This window comes from Leucopleurus acutus (assembly GCF_964270905.1).
Source record: "Leucopleurus acutus genome assembly, chromosome: 1".
In the NCBI taxonomy this organism is placed as follows: Eukaryota; Metazoa; Chordata; class Mammalia; order Artiodactyla; family Delphinidae; genus Leucopleurus; species Leucopleurus acutus.
In genome coordinates, this window is record NC_139142.1 from 127,477,363 (window position 1) to 127,496,989 (window position 19,627).

General features: G+C 40.1%; 1 protein-coding gene and 1 long non-coding RNA gene across 2 annotated transcripts in view; one reads left to right on the plus strand and one right to left on the minus strand.

The window, feature by feature from the left end:
* The first annotated feature begins 652 nt into the window (after positions 1-652).
* The window catches only part of AQP9 (aquaporin 9), a 35,309-nt gene continuing 16,334 nt past the window's right edge, over positions 653-19,627 (plus strand). Inside the window, exon 1 of the mRNA XM_082853969.1 lies at positions 653-1,006. Coding sequence (XP_082710095.1) covers positions 896-1,006 — 111 coding nt within the window. The 5' untranslated portion in view covers positions 653-895. The remainder of the gene's footprint in view (positions 1,007-19,627) is intronic.
* On the minus strand, positions 3,349-18,939 carry LOC309971151. Its single transcript, XR_014326720.1, has 2 exons — positions 8,168-18,939; positions 3,349-6,944 (listed from the first exon to the last, which is right to left on the minus strand). It is a non-coding gene; the product is annotated as an uncharacterized lncRNA (long non-coding RNA).

A 19,627-nucleotide genomic window follows, 5' to 3' on the forward strand; every position in this document is an offset into this window, starting at 1 on the left:
TGTTTATTTGTATGTATTTTGCCTAAATATTTCATGGAAAATGAAGGAGAGTAACTTGGTTTTCAAACTAGAATGCTTCTTAAGAAGTTGGCTTCTCCATCTTTCTGATTCTCGATCCCAAGCTATCCTCAGTAGATGAACCCCAGCTACAGTAACAGAGGAGTAGATCCCATCCTGTCCTACAGACTTGCCATGTGAGACTTGGAATGGTCTCTCTGTACGTTAATTTCTCCATCTCTAGAAGGAATGCAGTGGTTCTTAACACCCTCAGGGAGGTGTAATTAAATCACTGAAATGTTACTGGAAGAAAAAAGAGTGATTAATCTTGTTGAACAACACATCTTATTTTTCTTCTTGTTCTCCAATTTGCATGAAAGCTCCTTCAGAAAAGAATGTTTACATTAGATGTGTACATACCTGATCTGACAATTCCAAACTACACCTCAACCAACCAATTCTGAATAGGAAAAAAACATCAGAAGCTTGCAATTGTGCAACATGTAAATCTCTCCTGGACTGGAGCCCATTACTGTGGTTTGTTAACGCAACCAAAATATATCTTCTCTCATCTCTTGAAAAAAAACCCAACAGAGAAAAAAAAATACCTTGAAAATAAAGGTAATGATTAATCCATCAGGTACAAAAAAGACTGTTTTCAGGATTTCAGGTTCTAATACGCCATTTCAAATAAACAGCAGCAAACAGGGAATGACAATTTCACCAGAAGAGGATTAAGCCACAGGCTCTAATTGGGACTGGATTTGTACAGCCATATTATCTAATCAGGCATCTCCAGGAATCTGTGAGCAGTTGTTAAAACTTCCATGTGCCAGTGAAATAGGGACCAGAAGAAGCAGGTATTGGTGAAAAGAGTGGTCCTTGTAGAGGCCCCAAGATGCAGCCTGAGATGGAACAAAAGAAAAAAAGCTTGAAGCAGAGACTGGTCTTGAAGAGCAGCTTAGCTAAAGAAATGCTCTCCGAGTTCTTGGGCACATTTATAATGATTGTGAGTATTCTCTGATTTGTTATAAAAAAATAACAAAAAGTTATTTTTGTCCATAAACTTTGTACATTAAAAGTTCTTTGGTAATGTACAGCATGGTGACTACAGTTAATAATACCATATTACATATATGAAAATTGCTAAGAGAGTGTATCTTAAAAGTTCTCATCACAAGATAAAAAAATGTGTAACTGGGCTTCCCTAGTGGCGCAGTTGTTGAGGGTCTGCCTGCCGATGCAGGGGACACGGGTTCGTGACCCGGTCTGGGAAGATCCCACATGCCGCGGAGCGGCTGGGCCCGTTAGCCATGGCCACTGAGCCTGCGCGTCCGGAGCCTGTGTTCCGCAATGGGAGAGGCCACAACAGTGAGAGGTCGGCGTACCGCAAAAAAAAAAAAAAAAAAAAGTGTAACTATGTGTGGTGATAGATGTTAACTAGACTTATTGTGGTGCTCATTTCATTATATAAACAAATATTGAATTAGTATGTCGTACACCTGAAACTAATAAATTGTTATATGCTAATTATACCTAATTTTTTAAAAAGTTCTTTGCATTGGGTAAATACATAATACTTTAGGAGACTAAGCCAACACTGAGAAACAAATGTGAATTCAAAAAATGGAACTAGTGTAAAATAAAAGAGGGCAATACGTTTTCTGGTCTCTGAAAACCTCTTTGTACCTGATTTGTTCAAGTATTTTCAAGGTGTTACGGACAATTTCCTACATTCCCTCTTGACCATCCTCACCTCTCATCTATGGTGACTTGTTAGGCAGGGGTAGTGTGGGGGAGAAGGGCATTGGAAGGAACAGAGAGAGAAAATAAAAGTCCAAGATTCTTCTGATTCTCTTCACTCTTTACTGGAAAATTGCCCTCAGGGAGACAGAAACCCTGGGGTCATGTTACTTGATAATTTGGTCCCAAAGGGGAGAGTGGTTACTGCCCCAGGCCTAACTTCATCCTCAAGGTGATCTGTGGTATAGAGAAGTGAGGCAAATTCAGTTACAATTCTAAGTGCTCTGCAAATAATACAGAAGAGGAAGTAAACTAAACATCTATGTATTTTGTAACCAAAAAAGTTAAAACCCTCTTTATTTCTTAACAAGAACCTATTTCATGATCCCATCCTGTCTGAGTTAAGTAAAGGAAAGTGGCTTTTAGCCATTCACTATTCTACTCATGCAAATAGTATTGTGTCTTCCCCTACTATTCAAGGTGGGAGCTAAAGAAATAATATCTTAATACTGTATGCTGAAAAGTTAAACTTTGTATCATCTGGCTAAAGCCAATAATTTCCTGAAAGGTTTGATTTCTATTTATACTGTTCTAAAACAAACCCTGATGAAATCTTTCATGGTGAGTATAATCTTCAATTTTGTTGAGGCTTGTGGGGATGTGTAAACAAGAAACTTCTGCAAAAACACAATTTTTAATATACATGTAAATTTAAAATTTAATTTTTAATAAATCTACATGGTTTTTCTCAAAGGCTAATCAAAGTAATTGTTTCTGCTTTATTAGAAAATGTGCATTTTGCCTGACTTTCTCTAGTAAAAAGCTTTGCATGTTGATAAGGCATGGAGCAAAGGGAGCACTGAAAAGATGACAGAGTATATGCAGGACTCACTGGTCTTTCATATGTAAAATTAGTTTTCCCCCAGACACTGAGAGTCTGATGCCATTTGCCTCCCTCTTCTCGAAAACTGCTCTTAAGGGAAGCATCTCAAGCTCACTCACACTGTGGTATAAATGACTAATAAGGGCTACTCGTAGCACTAAGGAAAGAGCAGGTCCATGAAAAATTCTCTGTATACTACAACTAAAAACAACAATAATTAAGTCATAAGCTAAAAAACTAGCTCTAATTTGGCCTTTTAGACATTGGGATAGGTAAGCCTTTATGCCTTTGCTAGTGCCAGGGAAATATTTGTTTGATATATTTTTAGCTACTTTATGGTTATTATCACTATTGTGAATAGTACCTTTTAAAAATTATATTTTCTAATTGGTTATTACTAGGGTTTAAGAACAATATTGATTTTTGTATATTGATTTTACATTCAGCAAACTTGGTAATTCTCTTATTAATTCAAGTAAGTTTATAGATTATCTTGGCTATTCTGTATAGATCAAGGCCATCAAATTTGAGTGCCACTAGCCATATGTGGCTACTTAAAATTAATCTTAAATAAAATTAAAAATTTAGTTCCTCAGTCTTCCTAGTTCCACTTCACGTGCTCAAGAGCCATATATGACTACTGACTACCATATTGGACGACACAGATGTAGAACTTCTCTCTCACTGAAAACTGCATTATTGGACTGTGCTGACACAGATAATACTTTTTTCTGAGAATATGAGAGTTTTTATTTTCTTTCTTTTTAGTTCTTAAATTATTAATTTCTTCTTACTATCTTATTATAGTGGTTAAAACCTCTTGTTCAATGTTATTAGAAGCTATAATTGCAGCATTCTTGTTCTATTTCCAACTTTCAAAAATCTGCTTCTGGTATTTTACCATGAAATGTGATAGTTTCTGTAAATTTTTGGTAGACATATTTTTTAAACAGAGAATGATACTCCCAATTTATTTATTTATTTATGGCTGTATTGGGTCTTCGTTTCTGTACGAGGGCTTTCTCTACTTGTGGCAAGTGGGGGCCACTCTTCACCGCGGTGCGCGGGCCTCTCACTATCGCAGCCTCTCTTGTTGCGGAGCACAGGCTCCAGACGCGCAGGCTCAGTAATTGTGGTTCACAGGTCCAGTTGCTAGGCAGCTTGTGGGATCTTCCCAGACCAGGGCTCGAACCTGTGTCCCCTGCATTGGCAGGCAGATTCTCAACCACTGTGCCACCAGGGAAGCCCTGGTAGATGTTCTTGATTTGAGAAAGGAAACTCCTGTCTGTTCCTCATTTACTAAAACTCTCATTAGGAAAGATTGTTGAATTTTTTAAAAATACCTTTCTACATCTATTAAAATAAGCACAAGGGCTTCTTATCTGTTGATAAAGAAAATTACATTGATAAATATTTTTGGGTTAAATCATCATTACATTCCTGAGATTAATTCCCACCTACTCATGCAGCATTCAGTTTGCAATGTCTTATTAAGGATCTGAACTATAATGTCATTTATTATGTTGCCCTTGTCTAGTTTTATTACCAAAGTTATATTAGCTTCATGAAATGTTTTGGAATTTTTCCCTCTTTTTATGTTTTCTGGAACATTTTGTATAAAATGAAGATTATGTTTCTTAAAGATTACTTAGCATGTGAACTGAAAAAGGGAGAAGGAGAGAGAAAAAGAGAGAGAGATGTGTGAGAGAAGGTTTCCCTAAAGCTATGTCTCATTTAGATTTTCTACTCTTACTTCCATTTTGGCAATTTATTTTTTTCCTAGGGAACTGTACACTTCATTTCTGTTTTCAAATGTAGTTTTTCAAAATTGTTAATACTTTCAAAATTAACATAGTGAAAGCAGTAATTGTGAGATGATTTTTCATAGTATTTGCTTACAGCTTTAAAAAATCTCTTCTGTACCTGTGGTGATGGCCCTTTCTTTAATTTTTAATGTGGTTCTTTGTTTTCCACTTAGTAGTTTCTGCTTTGACCTTTCTTATATTCTCCCATTGAGTTGATCAGATTTGTTTCTCCCTTTTCTCCTCTGCTTACACTTTCTATTCTTTAAGTACTTATCCTTACATTTAAAAATGTTATTATTGCATTCACAAACTTTAAAGTGAATATCTCTTTGCTTCTGAACAACACAAAAACTTTTTAAAAGCCTCATTGTAATCAACCACTCCATCTTATGCCATTGTTATCTAATATTCTATTCTCATTATTCTTAATATTAGTGTTTTTAAGAGTGAATACTTATTTAAATTTACTATCATTTACCAGTTTACCTGCTAATCATTACTGCATCCATTCATTACTTTCTTTCAGGAGCAATTTTCTTTGTGCAATAAAATAAACTTTCTTAAGGAAATTTTTCAGGAAGGGTGTGCTAGGGATAAACTTTCTCAGTCTTTGTTTGCCTATGTCTTTATTTCATTCTCAAGGTTCAGTGAGTGATAAATTAGTTGATAAACTTTAGGTTGATGATTGGTTTTGTTTATCATTTTGCAGGTGTCATCCCAATGTTTTTATTATTGCTATTGACAAGTCTGTTACTGGTCTAATTTTTGTCCTTAATAACCTGCATTTCTCTGCCTACTATTACAAGTTTCTTCTTTTTCCTGAAACTTCACTATAATATGACTAGGAATGAATCTTTGTAGTGCTCAGGATTCACTGTTCATCTTCAATGTAAAGATTTGCAATTTTCACCAATTCTAGAAAATTCTCAGCTTATCACCTTTCCTCTCCTCCAGACTATTTTCTCCTTTTAGAATTCCTATTATATTTGTATATATGCTTGACCCTCTCACTTTTTCCTATATGTCTCTTAACCATTCTTTCATAAATCTATCTCAACCTCTCTATGATGAATTTTCTGTAGAGTTCTTAAATCTGTCTTCTGATTCACTAATTTCCTATTCAGTTATATCTAGTCTTCTGTTTAATACATTCATTAAGTCTTCAGTTTCATTAATATGTTTTCATTTCTAGAAGTTCTATTTGGTTCTTTTACTTAATTGCTTTTCTTTTCCCTCCTTATGTGTTTATTTTTAATCTGTTTAACTTACTAAAGCCTAACATATTTACAGTATTTTATGATATTTTATTTCCATCATCTCAAGTTTTGGAGTTGCTAATCATCTTGCTTATTTTATCCACTGTCTCATTCACAAAGGATCATTTCCTTTAGTGTTTTGTAAATATGTATTTTAAGCTCTTCAGGAAGGTTTATTATTCAGTGTGGGAAATCTGTACGGCCTGAACCTGTGGAGTTGCTCTTCCAGAACAGGTTTGCATTTGCTTTTGCTAGGGTGTCCAGGTATATCACCAACCAGAAATGATTACTGTGAGGTGGAAAACTGACAAAAAAGAAGACTGATGAACGTGGGTGTGGTGGTGAAGAGCACTCACTCTAGAGAACAGCTCTCTGCTCCCTTTCTCCCACATGGGATGTGTGACCATGAGTGACTAGGAAACCCCATGCTTTCTCTAAATGAGGCTGATCCTCTTCAAGTCCTGAGACCCTGAGTCAGTATCAGCTGAAGAAGGATTTTCCTGCGGGCTTCCCCTTATCATCAGTGAACATGAAGGGCCAGACTAACTTGGGAAATTTCAGAGTGCCAAAGAACCTGGGGAGAAACGTCTGTTCTGAGTCACTGATCTAAGGGCTGCAGACTCATAAAGCCAAATTTGATTCTGCCAAACAAAACTGTGCTTGTGATCCCTGAGTTTTAATTTTGACCCAGAAAACTTGCTATTTTCATTACTTTCAAAGGGGAAGTATTTTTGCTTTTACTTTCCAGAAGTGGAGTTGCTTAATTTTTCTTTAATGACAAAGTTTTCTGCAACATGTTTTCATTACTTGACAAGAAAGGAGAACATGGGATGACAGCAGAAGCTGGCTCCTCCTTACTCATCAGCCTTGTGATGTAGATATGGCATAAAGTGAGGCCTTTGAGGAAGGGAAGCCTCACAGAAGTGAGACAACCCATACAACATATCAAGATGCTGAAAGAGCCCAGCAGTGACTCCATGCATTTAGTGGGCACCTTATTTCACGTCTGAGGTAGGACTGCTACGTTCACTGACCCTGGAAAGCAAAGCAAATGCTTTAAAAGAAAATATGCCAGCAAATTATGCACCGCCCCCCCTCAGCCATCTTGATAGATTGGCTGATATGCTCTAAGGTACAGGTCTGGGATGGTCAGCGAAGACCAAAAAGGACCCAAGGGCTTAGTCCCTCTCGTCCTAGAATTGGCCCACATGGCTTAGACTCTGTGTAAAACTTTCTTAGCAGGACAACTCCCCTCAAAACCTATGCCTCGAGCTTCCCTGGTGGCACAGTGGTTGAGAGTCCGCCTGCCGATGCAGGGGACACGGGTTCGTGCCCCGGTCCGGGAAGATCCCACATGCCGCGGAGCGGCTGGGCCCGTGAGCCATGGCCGCTGAGCCTGCGCGTCCGGAGCCTGTGCTCCGCAACGGGAGAGGCCACACAGTGAGAGGCCCGCGTACCGAAAAAAAACAAAACAAAACAAAAACCTATGCCTTTATCAACAGGTAATTGGTTAAAGAAATTGGGGTGCATTGCTGCAACGGACTCTTATGCAGCCATTAAAGATAATGGGGTCAACCTTTAAATGCTAATATAGAAAGACTCGCTAAGCTTTTAAAGTGAAAAAGCAGGCAGAAAATGGTATGTATAAAAACTCCCATTTGTATAAACACACACACATATACACACATTTAACAGAATACACCAGAAAGTATTGATATTAGTCACCTATTGAGGATAAAATATGAAATCTGGGGTGGGAAGGACACAGATTCTTGTTTTTTTAATATTTACGTATTTATTTATTTTGGCTGTGCTGTGTCTTAGTTGCAGCACGTGGGATCTTTGTTGCAGCATGCAGGATCTTTAGTTGCGGCATGTGGGATTTTTAGTTGTGGCATGTGTACTCTTAGTTGCGGCATGCATGTGGGATCTAGTTCCCGGACCAGGGATCAAACCCAGGCACCCTGCATTGGGAGCATGGAGTCTTACCCACTAGACCACCAGGGAAGTCCCACGAATTCTTATATTTTATCATATACCCTTTGTAACTGAAAATTTTTTAATGTTCATGTATATTTTCTTCACCTCTCTGCTCCCACAAAAGAGCTCACTCAGCAGAATTTATCCCTTCCAAGTGATTTAGGGAGATGCTCAAACTGTGTTCTGAAGAACACCAGTTCTGTGAAATGCAAACAAGAACTACATGAAAGAAAATATGCCGTCCTTCCCAGATATGCTTTGGAAACACTGGGTTAAACCAAACTAAGTACTTTTCTTTTCTATTTTTTTTTTTTTTTTTTTTGCGGTACGCGGGCCTCTCACTGTTGTGGCCTCTCCCATTGCGGAGCACAGGCTCCGGACGTGCAGCCTCAGTGGCCATGGCTCATGGGCCCAGCCACTCCATGGCATGTGGGATCTTCCCGGACCGAGGCACGAACCCGTGTCCCCTGCATCGGCAGGCGGACTCTCAACCACTGCGCCACCAGGGAAGCCCTAAGTAGTTTTCTTAACTGTAGGAGTTATCAGAGCCTTTAATCTTCACTGTAAATTTCTAAGAGGGGACTAGAACATACAGTTGTCCCCAGAGTTACTTGACCACAAACCACTTTTTTTGAGGAGCACCTCACAGAACTGATAAACTGCGGAACACACTTTGGGAACTGCAAGCCCTGGAATGAACCTAAGAAACAAATCAGTGCCCAAAACTCCTCCATCTTCAGTGATCTTCCAGATTGAGGGTGACCCGAGGTATACTTGACTTTGTTGGGCCACTCTGAATAAAGAGAGAATTGTCCTCAGCAACCCCCCATCCACACCCAGCACACTCAGCCCCATGGTTATCCTGATATGAACACACACACCTTAATCAATAATTAGTTTCTTATTCTGGCCCTGGGATCATGGTCAAGCTCTTGTCCAAGCTAACATTATTTGGGATGAGCTGAGGGAGGAGTGAATGCCTGGTGTAGATCAGAAAAGGAGAGCACTATTCTTTTCAGCCTAGTGGAAATAGTGGAGTTTAGTCATCTCTCATTTCTGAGGTCTGTGTTGGTTCTTGGTACTCTTTTCTATTTGGAGACCTATAAAATTGGCCATTTGCCCATTCACCTGTTTCTCAAATCTCAGATTCCTCTCTTTTGATGAACCTGCCTTAATATCATCTCTTTTGAAGTACAGCTGGTTCTTGAGAGGTCACTGATCACATTCTGATATTATCTCAGGCTACATGCCACCCAATACTTTATTTTTAACTGGAATGTCCAGATTTCAGTCTTGGTTCTTTGTGACCATTTTTGTTATGACTGAGAAAGTTTTATTTTCCAGTTGGAAAATTAACTGACTGGAAAGCCGTGCCTGAAGAGGCATTCTGTCCTAATAAACAAACCAAGCAGCCCCACCAAGGTAGCAGAAGTTGTCTCAGGAGAAACACAGGGCTGGGAATCAGAGAACCTGGCTCCCGACTCAGATTCTGCCACTTATTAGCTATAGGATTTTTTGCTAAGTCATCCAGTCTTTCACTTTTTAAATGAGGATTAAGTGTTGGGAGGAATAATGGAAGTAACAGAAGTGAGCATGCTTGGCCCACAGTATACATGCTGTAAATGTTTGCTCATTCATCCACCCAGCGGCCAAAATTATGTGCAATCAAACCTGGGCTTTATCACATACTGCCTGTGTGTATGTGAGGAATTCTCTTGACCTCTTAACCTCCCTAAGCTTTGTTTCCTGATATGTAAAGTGGAGACAGTTAAGAGGACCTGACTCATAGGGTCTTTGTGAGGATTAATGGGCTAATGTATGCTATTATACTCAATAAGTAGTATTTGTTATTGTTGTTCTTGTTGTTACTACTATCATTACATGTTCCAATGGACACAGTTACATAAACTAAATAGGTATATACAGACAGATAGAGTAGGAGGTGGGACTTCTGGTAACACGTACCTACAGAACGAGCCGGAGGGACAAGGTTTGCAGAGACCAGTGTACTGACAGGCTGGGATTTGTTCTTCTTCTCCAATTACAAAAGACACAACGCTTACAGGGAGAGGAGAGCCTGTGGCAGGCCCCAAAATGACTTTCTTCTCAAGAACAGGACTGTGTTTTCGGTCTCCCTGTTACTACCTCCCTAGATAAAGCTTTGCCCATAGTCATTCCTTCACTTGAAGGTAGCCAACAATCCTTCCTCCAGAAAGTGGGAGCTGTCCTGTGTCTCAGCCCAGGTAGGTTATCCCCATGGTATCTGTGGGGCCAGGAAGTCACTGGCCCCAAAATCTCAATGTGTTTCTCTTTCTAGGACTTAAGATGGTACTCAATAGCCCCAAAGCTTATTGAGACCAGTCAGGTAAGATATCTGAGTGACATGGGCATGGTGGAGTTAGGGAGGAAGTGGACAGTGTATGCCATGTCCTGGGGGGGCAGCTGCCACCCAGACCGTCTCCACTGTGGCTAAGTGGGAATGGGGTAAGGCTTTATCAGATATTCCAGTTTTTCAAGAATGGTCAGTAATCCAGAGTTCTATGTGTAATTTTTCTATTTTTTTAGCAAATTTATGGGGTTTTTTTGGCTATGTTGGGTCTTTGCTGCTGCGCGCGGGCTTTCTCTAGTTGTGGCAAGCAGGGGCTACTCTTCGCTGCAGTGCGCGGGCTTCTCATTGCAGCGGCTTCTCTTGTTGTGGAGCATGGGCTCTAGACGCACGGGCTTCAGTAGTTGTGACTCATGGGCTCTAGAGCACAGGCTCAGTAGTTGTGGCGCACGGGCTTAGTTGCTCCACAGCATGTGGGATCTTCCCGGACTAGGGCTCGAACCTGTGTCTCCTGCATTGGCAGGCAGATTCTTAACCACTGCGCCACCAGGGAAGCACAATTTTTCTATTTTTAAATACTGGTAACAATTTCTAAAATTATAAAAAATCACCATGTGGGCCAAACAAAACACATCTTTGAGTCAATCCTACTCATAGGCTGTCTTTAGCCATGGACCACCAGTTTGTGACTCTGCCCTGAAGGTGTCCTTAACCACATTCTACAAAGACAAAATATTCTCACCACAAAAGCGCAAATGGAGAGATTGTGAGGGCTACTGTCCAATATCGCCTGTTTACAGGGGCCCTGGCTATTAGAAATCTAAGTCCTACATGCAAGATTGTGGTCCTTTCCTTTTCCCATCCTACCCCCTGGTAAAATTGGTTGAGGCAATAGGGTGAAAACAGTTTTATTTCTGGCAATATCAGAAGATAAATCTTGATCTTATATTATCGTAGTCAAGTTCCTTATGAGGCCAATCTGTTATACACTCATGATATATTAATACATCTTGGACTTAATAGTATTGTCAGGTGGCTCAATAATTTTGGGTATTAATCAAGTAATTCAAGAATTTGGGGAGACTTAAATGTCAAAATTTCCATCACCTAGTTAGTAAGGCTGAATTATGAAACCACATCCCCATGCACACTTTCCCTAGGCATAAATACTTAAACCATCCACGAATAACAGGAGTATAACATAAAACGACAGGGAATCACTTCATACTGTTCTTGTGATTCTTACCAGTTCCCAGCTCCTACCTCTCCTACTGGTCTGTGAACTTTGGAGGCCCTGTGTCTGTTTTTTTGCATCCCTATGACACCAGGCACTGTGCATGGCACTTAGAATTTTTCATTGTACATGAACAGGGAGGAATGGATGAAGAAAAGTGAATGCCAATTCCCAGTGAGAGGTATTTGTAGATTTGGAGATCTTCATTTCCCACAATTTGATTTTTTGAAAGAGAGGCTTCTGAAGTACAAATCTGGACAAATGACTTATTTGGCTCAGGTACACTTGAGGGCTGTTTATGTAAGTGAAGGAACATGGACTTTGGACGGAAATGTTAATTTCAGGTTCAAAATGATCTTCTCACTAGCTACAGTCCTCAGGCAAATTACTTAATTTCTTTGATCTAAGTTTTCTTTAGATGAAAACAGCAGTTTTCCTCCCCCTTAGGTTATTATTGGGACTAAATGAGATTATTTATAACATATCTATATCTATATATATATGTGGGTGGGTGGGTGTATACATATACACTCACCCACCTACACATAATACAACTCAGTTTATTTAAAATATAAATGTTGCCACAGATATGCCCTTTTAATGCTGACTTCCGTTTTATGAATATTTACATCATTTAATGACAAATTATCTACTGAAGAATACTTTTCATTCAAAATATATTCCTTACCTATTTCCAAGAAGACCTGCAGCAACATAAGGTAAATAGTCATACATGGTTCATGTCCTGGGTCACGTTGTTGCTGCCCACATGGCACACAGCAAACATGACCCAAACTGACATTACTGGATTAAAGGAGGATATTGGCTTCCTAGATACATTTTTAAAAGAACAATAGTAAAGAAACACTAGCCAGGTGTGCTTTGGAGATACTGGAGCAGTTTAGAATGGCCACCTGGGTTAGTTCTTTGGCTCTTTTTCAGTAAAACGTACTAACGGGGCACTTGGGGTGGAGAGGAAGAGGTGGAATTGGTTGACTTCTTGAGTCTTGGTGTTGTGAATAGGTTGAATGCTAAATAAGTGCCCTCAATTTTGGCCAGCTCCACAAGAAATCCACATGGCTCGTGGGTGTGGTTTGTAAGTGTAGAAAAGGCCCACCCCACCTTCTCTCAGCCCACTGACTCCCCGGAGTAGGCAGGTTTTGTCAGCATTAGGGGGAGGAGTGTGATTTCTGCTGATGACTACAAGATTGGGAGACACTATGAGGAAAGAAAACGAGCAAAAGAGAACAAGAGAGGAAAAGGTTTAACTCTGCCTTCAGGTCTAGTTTTCCCCGGTGAGCACTTGGTCATCTAGTGGAAGTTGTCTCTGCAAAGGGAGCTAGAAATCAAGCAAACAGAAATCCATAAAAAAAGTTTTGCATAAACTAAAAAGTTGCACTTAATCACCAACATGTCTCTTTGATCTCTGAGAAAGGAAGGGAAATGGGGCTGAAAATAATTTTTCTCTAGGTCATGGGAAGCTTTAGAGAAAAAGTACAAGTGTTGGGTACTTTTCTGAACTAGAGTGATCACATGTGTTGTCAGCAGAGAAGCCACTTGTCCTGGCACAAAGAGTAGGTTCTACAAGGAGGCTTCCAACTGAGCTTCAACCTCAGTCTTTTCTCCTCAGACTGTATCTGGTCTGCAGGGAGGCCTTTTATACTGGGTGGATGGTAACAGATGGTTGCTGCCTGGGCTCTCCAAGTCCTTCAACATTCCCAGACAGCCTTTACTCTCAGCACGCAGATAGGAAAAATGGTGCCCCATCTCACTTCCTGTGGAAAACCCAATGTCCTCCCTGAAAACTTCCATGAATTCTTGGGGGCATTGGTTGGTTCTGATGACCTTTTGCTCTGTCCAATACATCATGGTTAGGAGCACAGTCCTCTGACTAAGACCTGGGATCAAATCCTGGTTCTGTCTCCTTTATTTTTACTATGTAACATTGGGAAAATTGCTTGGCCTTTCCCAGCCTCAATTTCCTCATCCATAAAATGGAGATAATAATACTTCCCCTTCAGAGTGATCATAAGTTAATGGGATAATGATGAAGTAATACAGGTAAAGCACTTAGCACGGAAGTTGGCACAAAGCACACACCAAACAGATGGTATCTGGTATTTGTATTCCTTTACTCACATTACCCTAAACAGATGAGTAAAGATAGTTAACGTTTCATACAGCCTTTATTCCAAAGTCTATGACAACGTTTCCCAAGGAGCTCCTTTCGACTTTAAAATTTTTTCAGGAGCTTTATAGGATAGAAACTGTTCTTTTAGTATCCATCAATTCTGAAAATACTGAAACAGAAAGGTAGATACAAGACATGTTAATTTTTTCCTTCTTTGGATAATGTTGATGTGCACAGGGAATCACAGACCTCTTGCGATAATTAGAAGGTTCCCAGGTGATCCCTGGCTCCAGGGTGCATGCATTTGCCAGCATTTTGCTAAGTAATCCCTAACCTTCGCTAACTGCTTTTCTGAAAGGGCTCAGTTTTTACATACTCACTGAACAAATATTTTGAGTGCCTGTTTTGCACTCTGTTCTGTGCTCAGAACATCTTGGCTTTCACTTTAAAGGAGGTAGTATATGCAAAGGGGATTTGAGAAGGCTCAAATGAAATAAAATCTGTGGACTCATTATCCTCTCTCCTCATCTCCAGCATTTCATTGTGTCCATTAATCAGCCTGTCATAGGGTTCATGGCTCAGTTGGGAACTTCCCAGCAGTCCCAAGTGGTGTGTCTTAGAAATTACACCGCCCACTTTTTACATCTTACCCTCAAATTAACTTCTTCTCTTGAAAAAGCATTTTACGCAGGATTTTTTCCTGCTTGTTTATAGATATTTTAATTTTTTTCGTAAGTATTGTTTGAGCACGGAATACAAAGAAGCATGAGAGCCCTGGTGAACATTACAGCCTTGGTGGGGTGCCACGAGGCAAGGTGAAATGAAATGACATTGTAAAGACATGGCACAATAAGCAGAAGAGAACTCTTGAGGGCTTCAGTTGCCAGAGAAAGCCCTAGGGGAAAGGTAGCATTTTAGCTCACGGTTAAGAATAGATCGGTTTTGATTGGGAAACATGCAGAAAAGATATTCTGCTGGTAGGTATAGCATGAGCAGGTGTGCAGAGGTGGAAATGAGTGTCATGAGCTCAAAGGACTCAAAGTGACTGGCTGATGCAGAGACTTATGCTGAAGAACCCTGGGCAGAAAGTAGCTGGGGATTGTGAGGCAAGGCCCTGAGTACCAGGTTAAGGGGCAATTCGGTATGCTGGCAATTCCTGAGCAACGGGGGTGGGAGAGTATGTATGTTGTGCTTCATCTGGCATGGTCACTGAGTGGGGAGACACTGGAAGTGGAGACCCTGGTCAGGGGCCACAGAAGACGACTCCGAAGATTTGGGAATGATTGACTATGGGTAGCCAAGAGAGAGAAGAGGAAGGAATACCAAAAGATTCCAGAATGTATGGCCTGGGTGACTGGGAATGACTGGGGGTACCTCACTCACCAATCAATCTTTTATAGGAGTTCTGCCTTTCAAATGTCTTTCTTCCTTTTCCACTGAAATTCTTTCTCCCACTCCTGCCATGCAAGGAACCTGATAACAACGGTATTTACCCCCTCCTCTTTTCTAGTGTTGCTTTACTACCAAAAGCACTAAAATCTTGCCATCTATGCAACAACCTATCTTTCAAGAGTAATCACAAATACGCAAAACACCTTGAAGTTCTCGTCAGTTTCTCACTTCCCCTCTCGCCCCAAAATTTTGATCTCATGTTTGGAATGAAATAGTAGCTATTTCTAATATCTGTCATAGATGTGTTTTCGCCCCATTTTTATTGCCAGGCAGTGCATTAGTGGTTAAGTTCATGAGTCCCTTTGTTTCAATTTATTCACCCTGAATTGGGGCTTTCCTTTTGAGTTTATACCAAAGGCAATAATATCCTGCATCTATTATTGTCCTTTGTTGTTTAAATAGTGCCTTCATTAAGGTTATCCCATTTGAACCTTCACTGAACAATCCTATGAAACAAGTCTGGCAGGTATTATTTTTTAAGAAATGAGCAAGCTTAGGCTGAGAAGTAACATGTTCATTTACACAGACACCAAGTGTCATAACTGGAAATAACATGTAGGATCTGGTTATTTAATTACGTCCAGTATACTAGATGCTGTTAAAAGGCAAATAAGTTGATTACACAATCGTAAGCATCTTACAAAATTGGGAAAACCAGGCATTAATATGTGAACAGTTGAATTACATCCTGTGGTTAAGTGCTCCGCTAGACAGCAATACAAGCAAGGAGCAGAAGGTACATGATTAATTACCATGTCATAATGTGATGCACAAATAAGGGAGGACTGCCTACAAAACAGAAGACATTTGCAAACGATATATCTGATAAGGGGTTAATATCCCAAATATGCAAAGAACTCATATAACTCAACATCAAAGAAACAAATGTGTATAGGACCTGAACAGACATTTTTTCAAAGAAGACATACAGACGGTCAGCAGGCACATGAAGAGATGCTCAACAACACTAATCATCAAAGAAATGCAAATCAAAACCACAATGAGGTGTCACCACACACCTGTTAGAATGGCTATCATCAAAAAGACAACAAATAACAAGTGTTGGCAGGGATGTGGAGAAAAGGGAACTTTCATGCACTGTTGGTGGGAATGTAAATTGGTGCAGCCACTATAGAAAACAGGATGGAGGTTTCCCCCCAAATTAAAAATAAAACTACCACATGATCCAGCAATTCCATTCCTGGGTATTTATCCGAAGAAAACAGAAACACTAATTTGAAAAGTTATATGTATCCCTATGTTCACTGCAGCATTATTTACAATAGCCAAGATATGGAAGCAACCTAAGAGTCCATCAATAGAGCAATGGATAAAGAAGATGTGGTATGTATATACAATGGAATACTACTCAACCATAAAAAGAATGAAATCTTGCCATTTGTGACAATATGGATGGACCTCGAGGGTATTATGCTAGGTAAAATAAGTCAGAGAATCTAAAATCAAAATACATAAACAAATATAACAAATAGAAACAGACTCACAGATATAGAGAACAAACAGGTGGTTGCCAAATGGGAGGGCGGTGGAGGGATGAGTGAAATAGGTGAGGGAAATTAAGAGGTACAAACTTCCAGTTACAAAATGAGTCACAGGGATGAAAAGTACAGCATGGGGAACACAGTAATACTGTAATAAGTTTGTATGGTGACAGATGGTAACTAGACTTGTGGTGATCATTTTGTAATGTATGAAAATAGTGAATCGTGTTTTAGGTCAATCATACTTTAATAAATAAATAAATATTTTTAAAGTTACTGGGGAGAAATAAGCCAAAATGTTTATAATGTCTGTTCATAGGTAAAGGCATTGTGATTGGGTTTTTTCTTTATATTTTTATATATTCCTCATATTCTCTATAAGGAGCCTACACAGGATTTTTGGTCTTAAATAATAAACATTTCTAAAAGCTTAAAAAAAATAAGGGAGGACTGTGTCCATTCCTGGGCTCCGTGCTTAAAAGGGGTGCTAACAACCTAGAGCTTATCCAGGTGACACTCACTGGGAATCTGAGGAGCCCTAGGGATCAAAGGCGAAGGGACAAACATCCAGCAGAAAAGAACTCAGGGAGGACCTTTTGCTCCCTCTACTTAATGGAGTGCCTGGTGTATAAAACAGGCTTCTTCTCTGAGGTCCCAAGAGTAAGCCAGGAACTAATGAACAGAAGTTACGGGAAAAAAGGACTCCAACTTCATATAAGAAAGGACTCCCCAACCACTGGAACACCAAAAATATTTAGAACAAGCTACCTGATGTGGTAATGAGCTCCCTATTCCTAAAGGTAACCAACATGGGCCAAGTTAATGCCTATTAAAGATGTTGTAATTTGTGTGCTATTGAGTTCAGAACCAAAGCAGTGCTATGGCCGAGAGGTAGCATGATGCAGGGTTTAAGAACGCAGGCTCTGAAGGCTGTACGGTGCTCACCCTTGGAACTCAGCCAAGCCACACAGAGACCATTTGTAGATGTGTTGGCCAACCCACCAGCTGAGGCATCAGCTGACAGCTGACATCAACCACTAGACATGTGACTGTGTGAGCCTTCAGATAATTCCAGTCTTTCAAGTTTTGAACCACCACATTTGATACCAAATGGAGCAGACGTAAGATGCTCTACCAAACCTTGCCCAAATGATAGATTCACAAGCAAAATAAATGTTACCATTTTAAACCACTAAGTTTGGGAGTAGTTAGTTTCGTAGCACTGAATAACCGGAACACAATGTTTATGTGATCTTCTGAATTGCCATTGATCTTCAAGGCCACCTACAGGTACTGAGTCAAGTAGAAGGAGATATTATTTGCAGAAAGGGGCTCAGGTGTCTTGGGCTAATGAGAGAAGAGAAGGCTTGATGAAACTATTGGGAGAATATGAATGAGAAATGAATGAAGACTTCTGGGGGCACAGTGAAGACTAGATCCATGGCTTTGTAATACCCTCCCTCCCCTACATGGTTTTGTGATTTTTTTTACCTACCTGGAGAAGGTAGGTGCTGGATCCTGACAAGAAGGTGGAAGAGACCTTGACGGTCTGTTGATGGCATGCATATGGATGGTGGACTTGGGAAACACAACACCCAAGGAAACAGAATAAAACAGGATAGACTAGCATATTGTTGCCTGTTGGCATGTAAAGGAATCTTAGAGATTGTTTTCTAGATAAGGAAATCTAGATCAGGCATCTGGAGAACAACTAAGTATTAACTGTTCAGTACAGACAGTACAAGTGAATTTCAGAGAAAAGAGGTTAGGTTTAGTGAGAAGAATATGAAAGGGTGATGGGTCCAAAAAAAGATTTCTAGATAGGGAGACCTGAAAAATTGAGACAGGTTGGCTCTTTCTGTGTCTAAGAAGGGGGAAAGTATGGCAGTTCTTAAAGGTTAGAGCACGGAATCATGCTGGAAATTCTATCAGTAACACCATAAACAACAGTTCTCTCATTTTTTTAAGGAAAAAAATTACAGTGGGCACAGAGAAGAAGGAAACCAGAGTGGATGACCAATTCCCTAGCAATCAGACCATGATAACATTAGAATATCCCAGATCTGCTTCCCTGGTGCTGTGAATGCAGCTGGGATGAAGCAGGCAAGGAAAGATACTAGCAGGCAATTACCTGTCTTCCTCATTGATTTTCGGGCTGTATGAATGTATTTAAAAATTAAGAAGCAGTGATGTCAAGTTGGGCTGAAATCCTCTGAGTAACAATTTCTGACTAGGGTAACTTACCTTGTTCATTTCTCCATCTGCTCCTTTCTTGCAGTGCACAGCATCAGTTATCCTCTCTAGAAAAGAACAAAAAAGCAATTTCAACATCTAGGGTAGAAGAGGAGAGTATTAATCACAATGAAGTTTGACAGGACAGAAGCCTCCCCAGGTCCACTCAGGCCATTTAAAGCTTTTACGCCCCCTGTAGACTATCACAAGTGCATGAACATCAGACCATAAAAGAGGGAAGAAGCTTATGTGGAAAGTAGTAATAGCTCAGGACTGGCCAGTGTCTGGATGTGTCTCTTCTTACCCCCGGTTGTCTAAATCAGGTCATCTCAGGGGTCAGGAGTGTTTTTCTCCTTTTTTCAGAAGATGCTACCAAAATGCCAGTTAGCTTGGAAGTTGTGCCAGGTGCATTTAATTGGCTATAAATTAAAAAGAAAGACACAGTGTGGTTTTTGTGTTTTTTTTACATCTTTATTAGAGTATAATTGCTTTACAATGGTGTGTTAGTTTCTGCTTTATAACAAAGTGAATCAGTTATACATATACATATGTTCCCATATCTCTTCCCTCTTGCGTCTCCCTCCCTCCCACCCTCCCTATCCCACCCCTCCACGCGGTCACAAAGCACCGAGCTGATCTCCCTGTGCTATGCAGCTGCTTCCCACTAGCTATCTACCTTACGTTTAGTAGTGTATATATGTCCATGCCTCTCTGTCGCTTTGTCACAGCTTACCCTTCCCCCTCCCCATATCCTCAAGTCCATTCTCTAGTAGGTCTGTGTCTTTATTCCTGTCTTACCCCTAGGTTCTTCATGACATTTTTTTTCTTAAATTCCATATATATGTGTTAGCATACGGTATTCTGACAGTTATTATAACAGATAGGGATCCTAGAAAAAAATAATGTCAAGCCTAGGTGAAATTGGTAGGCTGTGAAACGAACCCAAGGGATTTTTTTCTTTTTGGAAAGGGAAAAGGGAACATGTTCCTGCTGCAACTTTATTTAGCTCTCAGTACAGGGTCTGGAGTCTGTGATTAATGTCAAAGACAGCCCTGTGCGTGTGATATGCAGCCCCTGTGCTCCCCT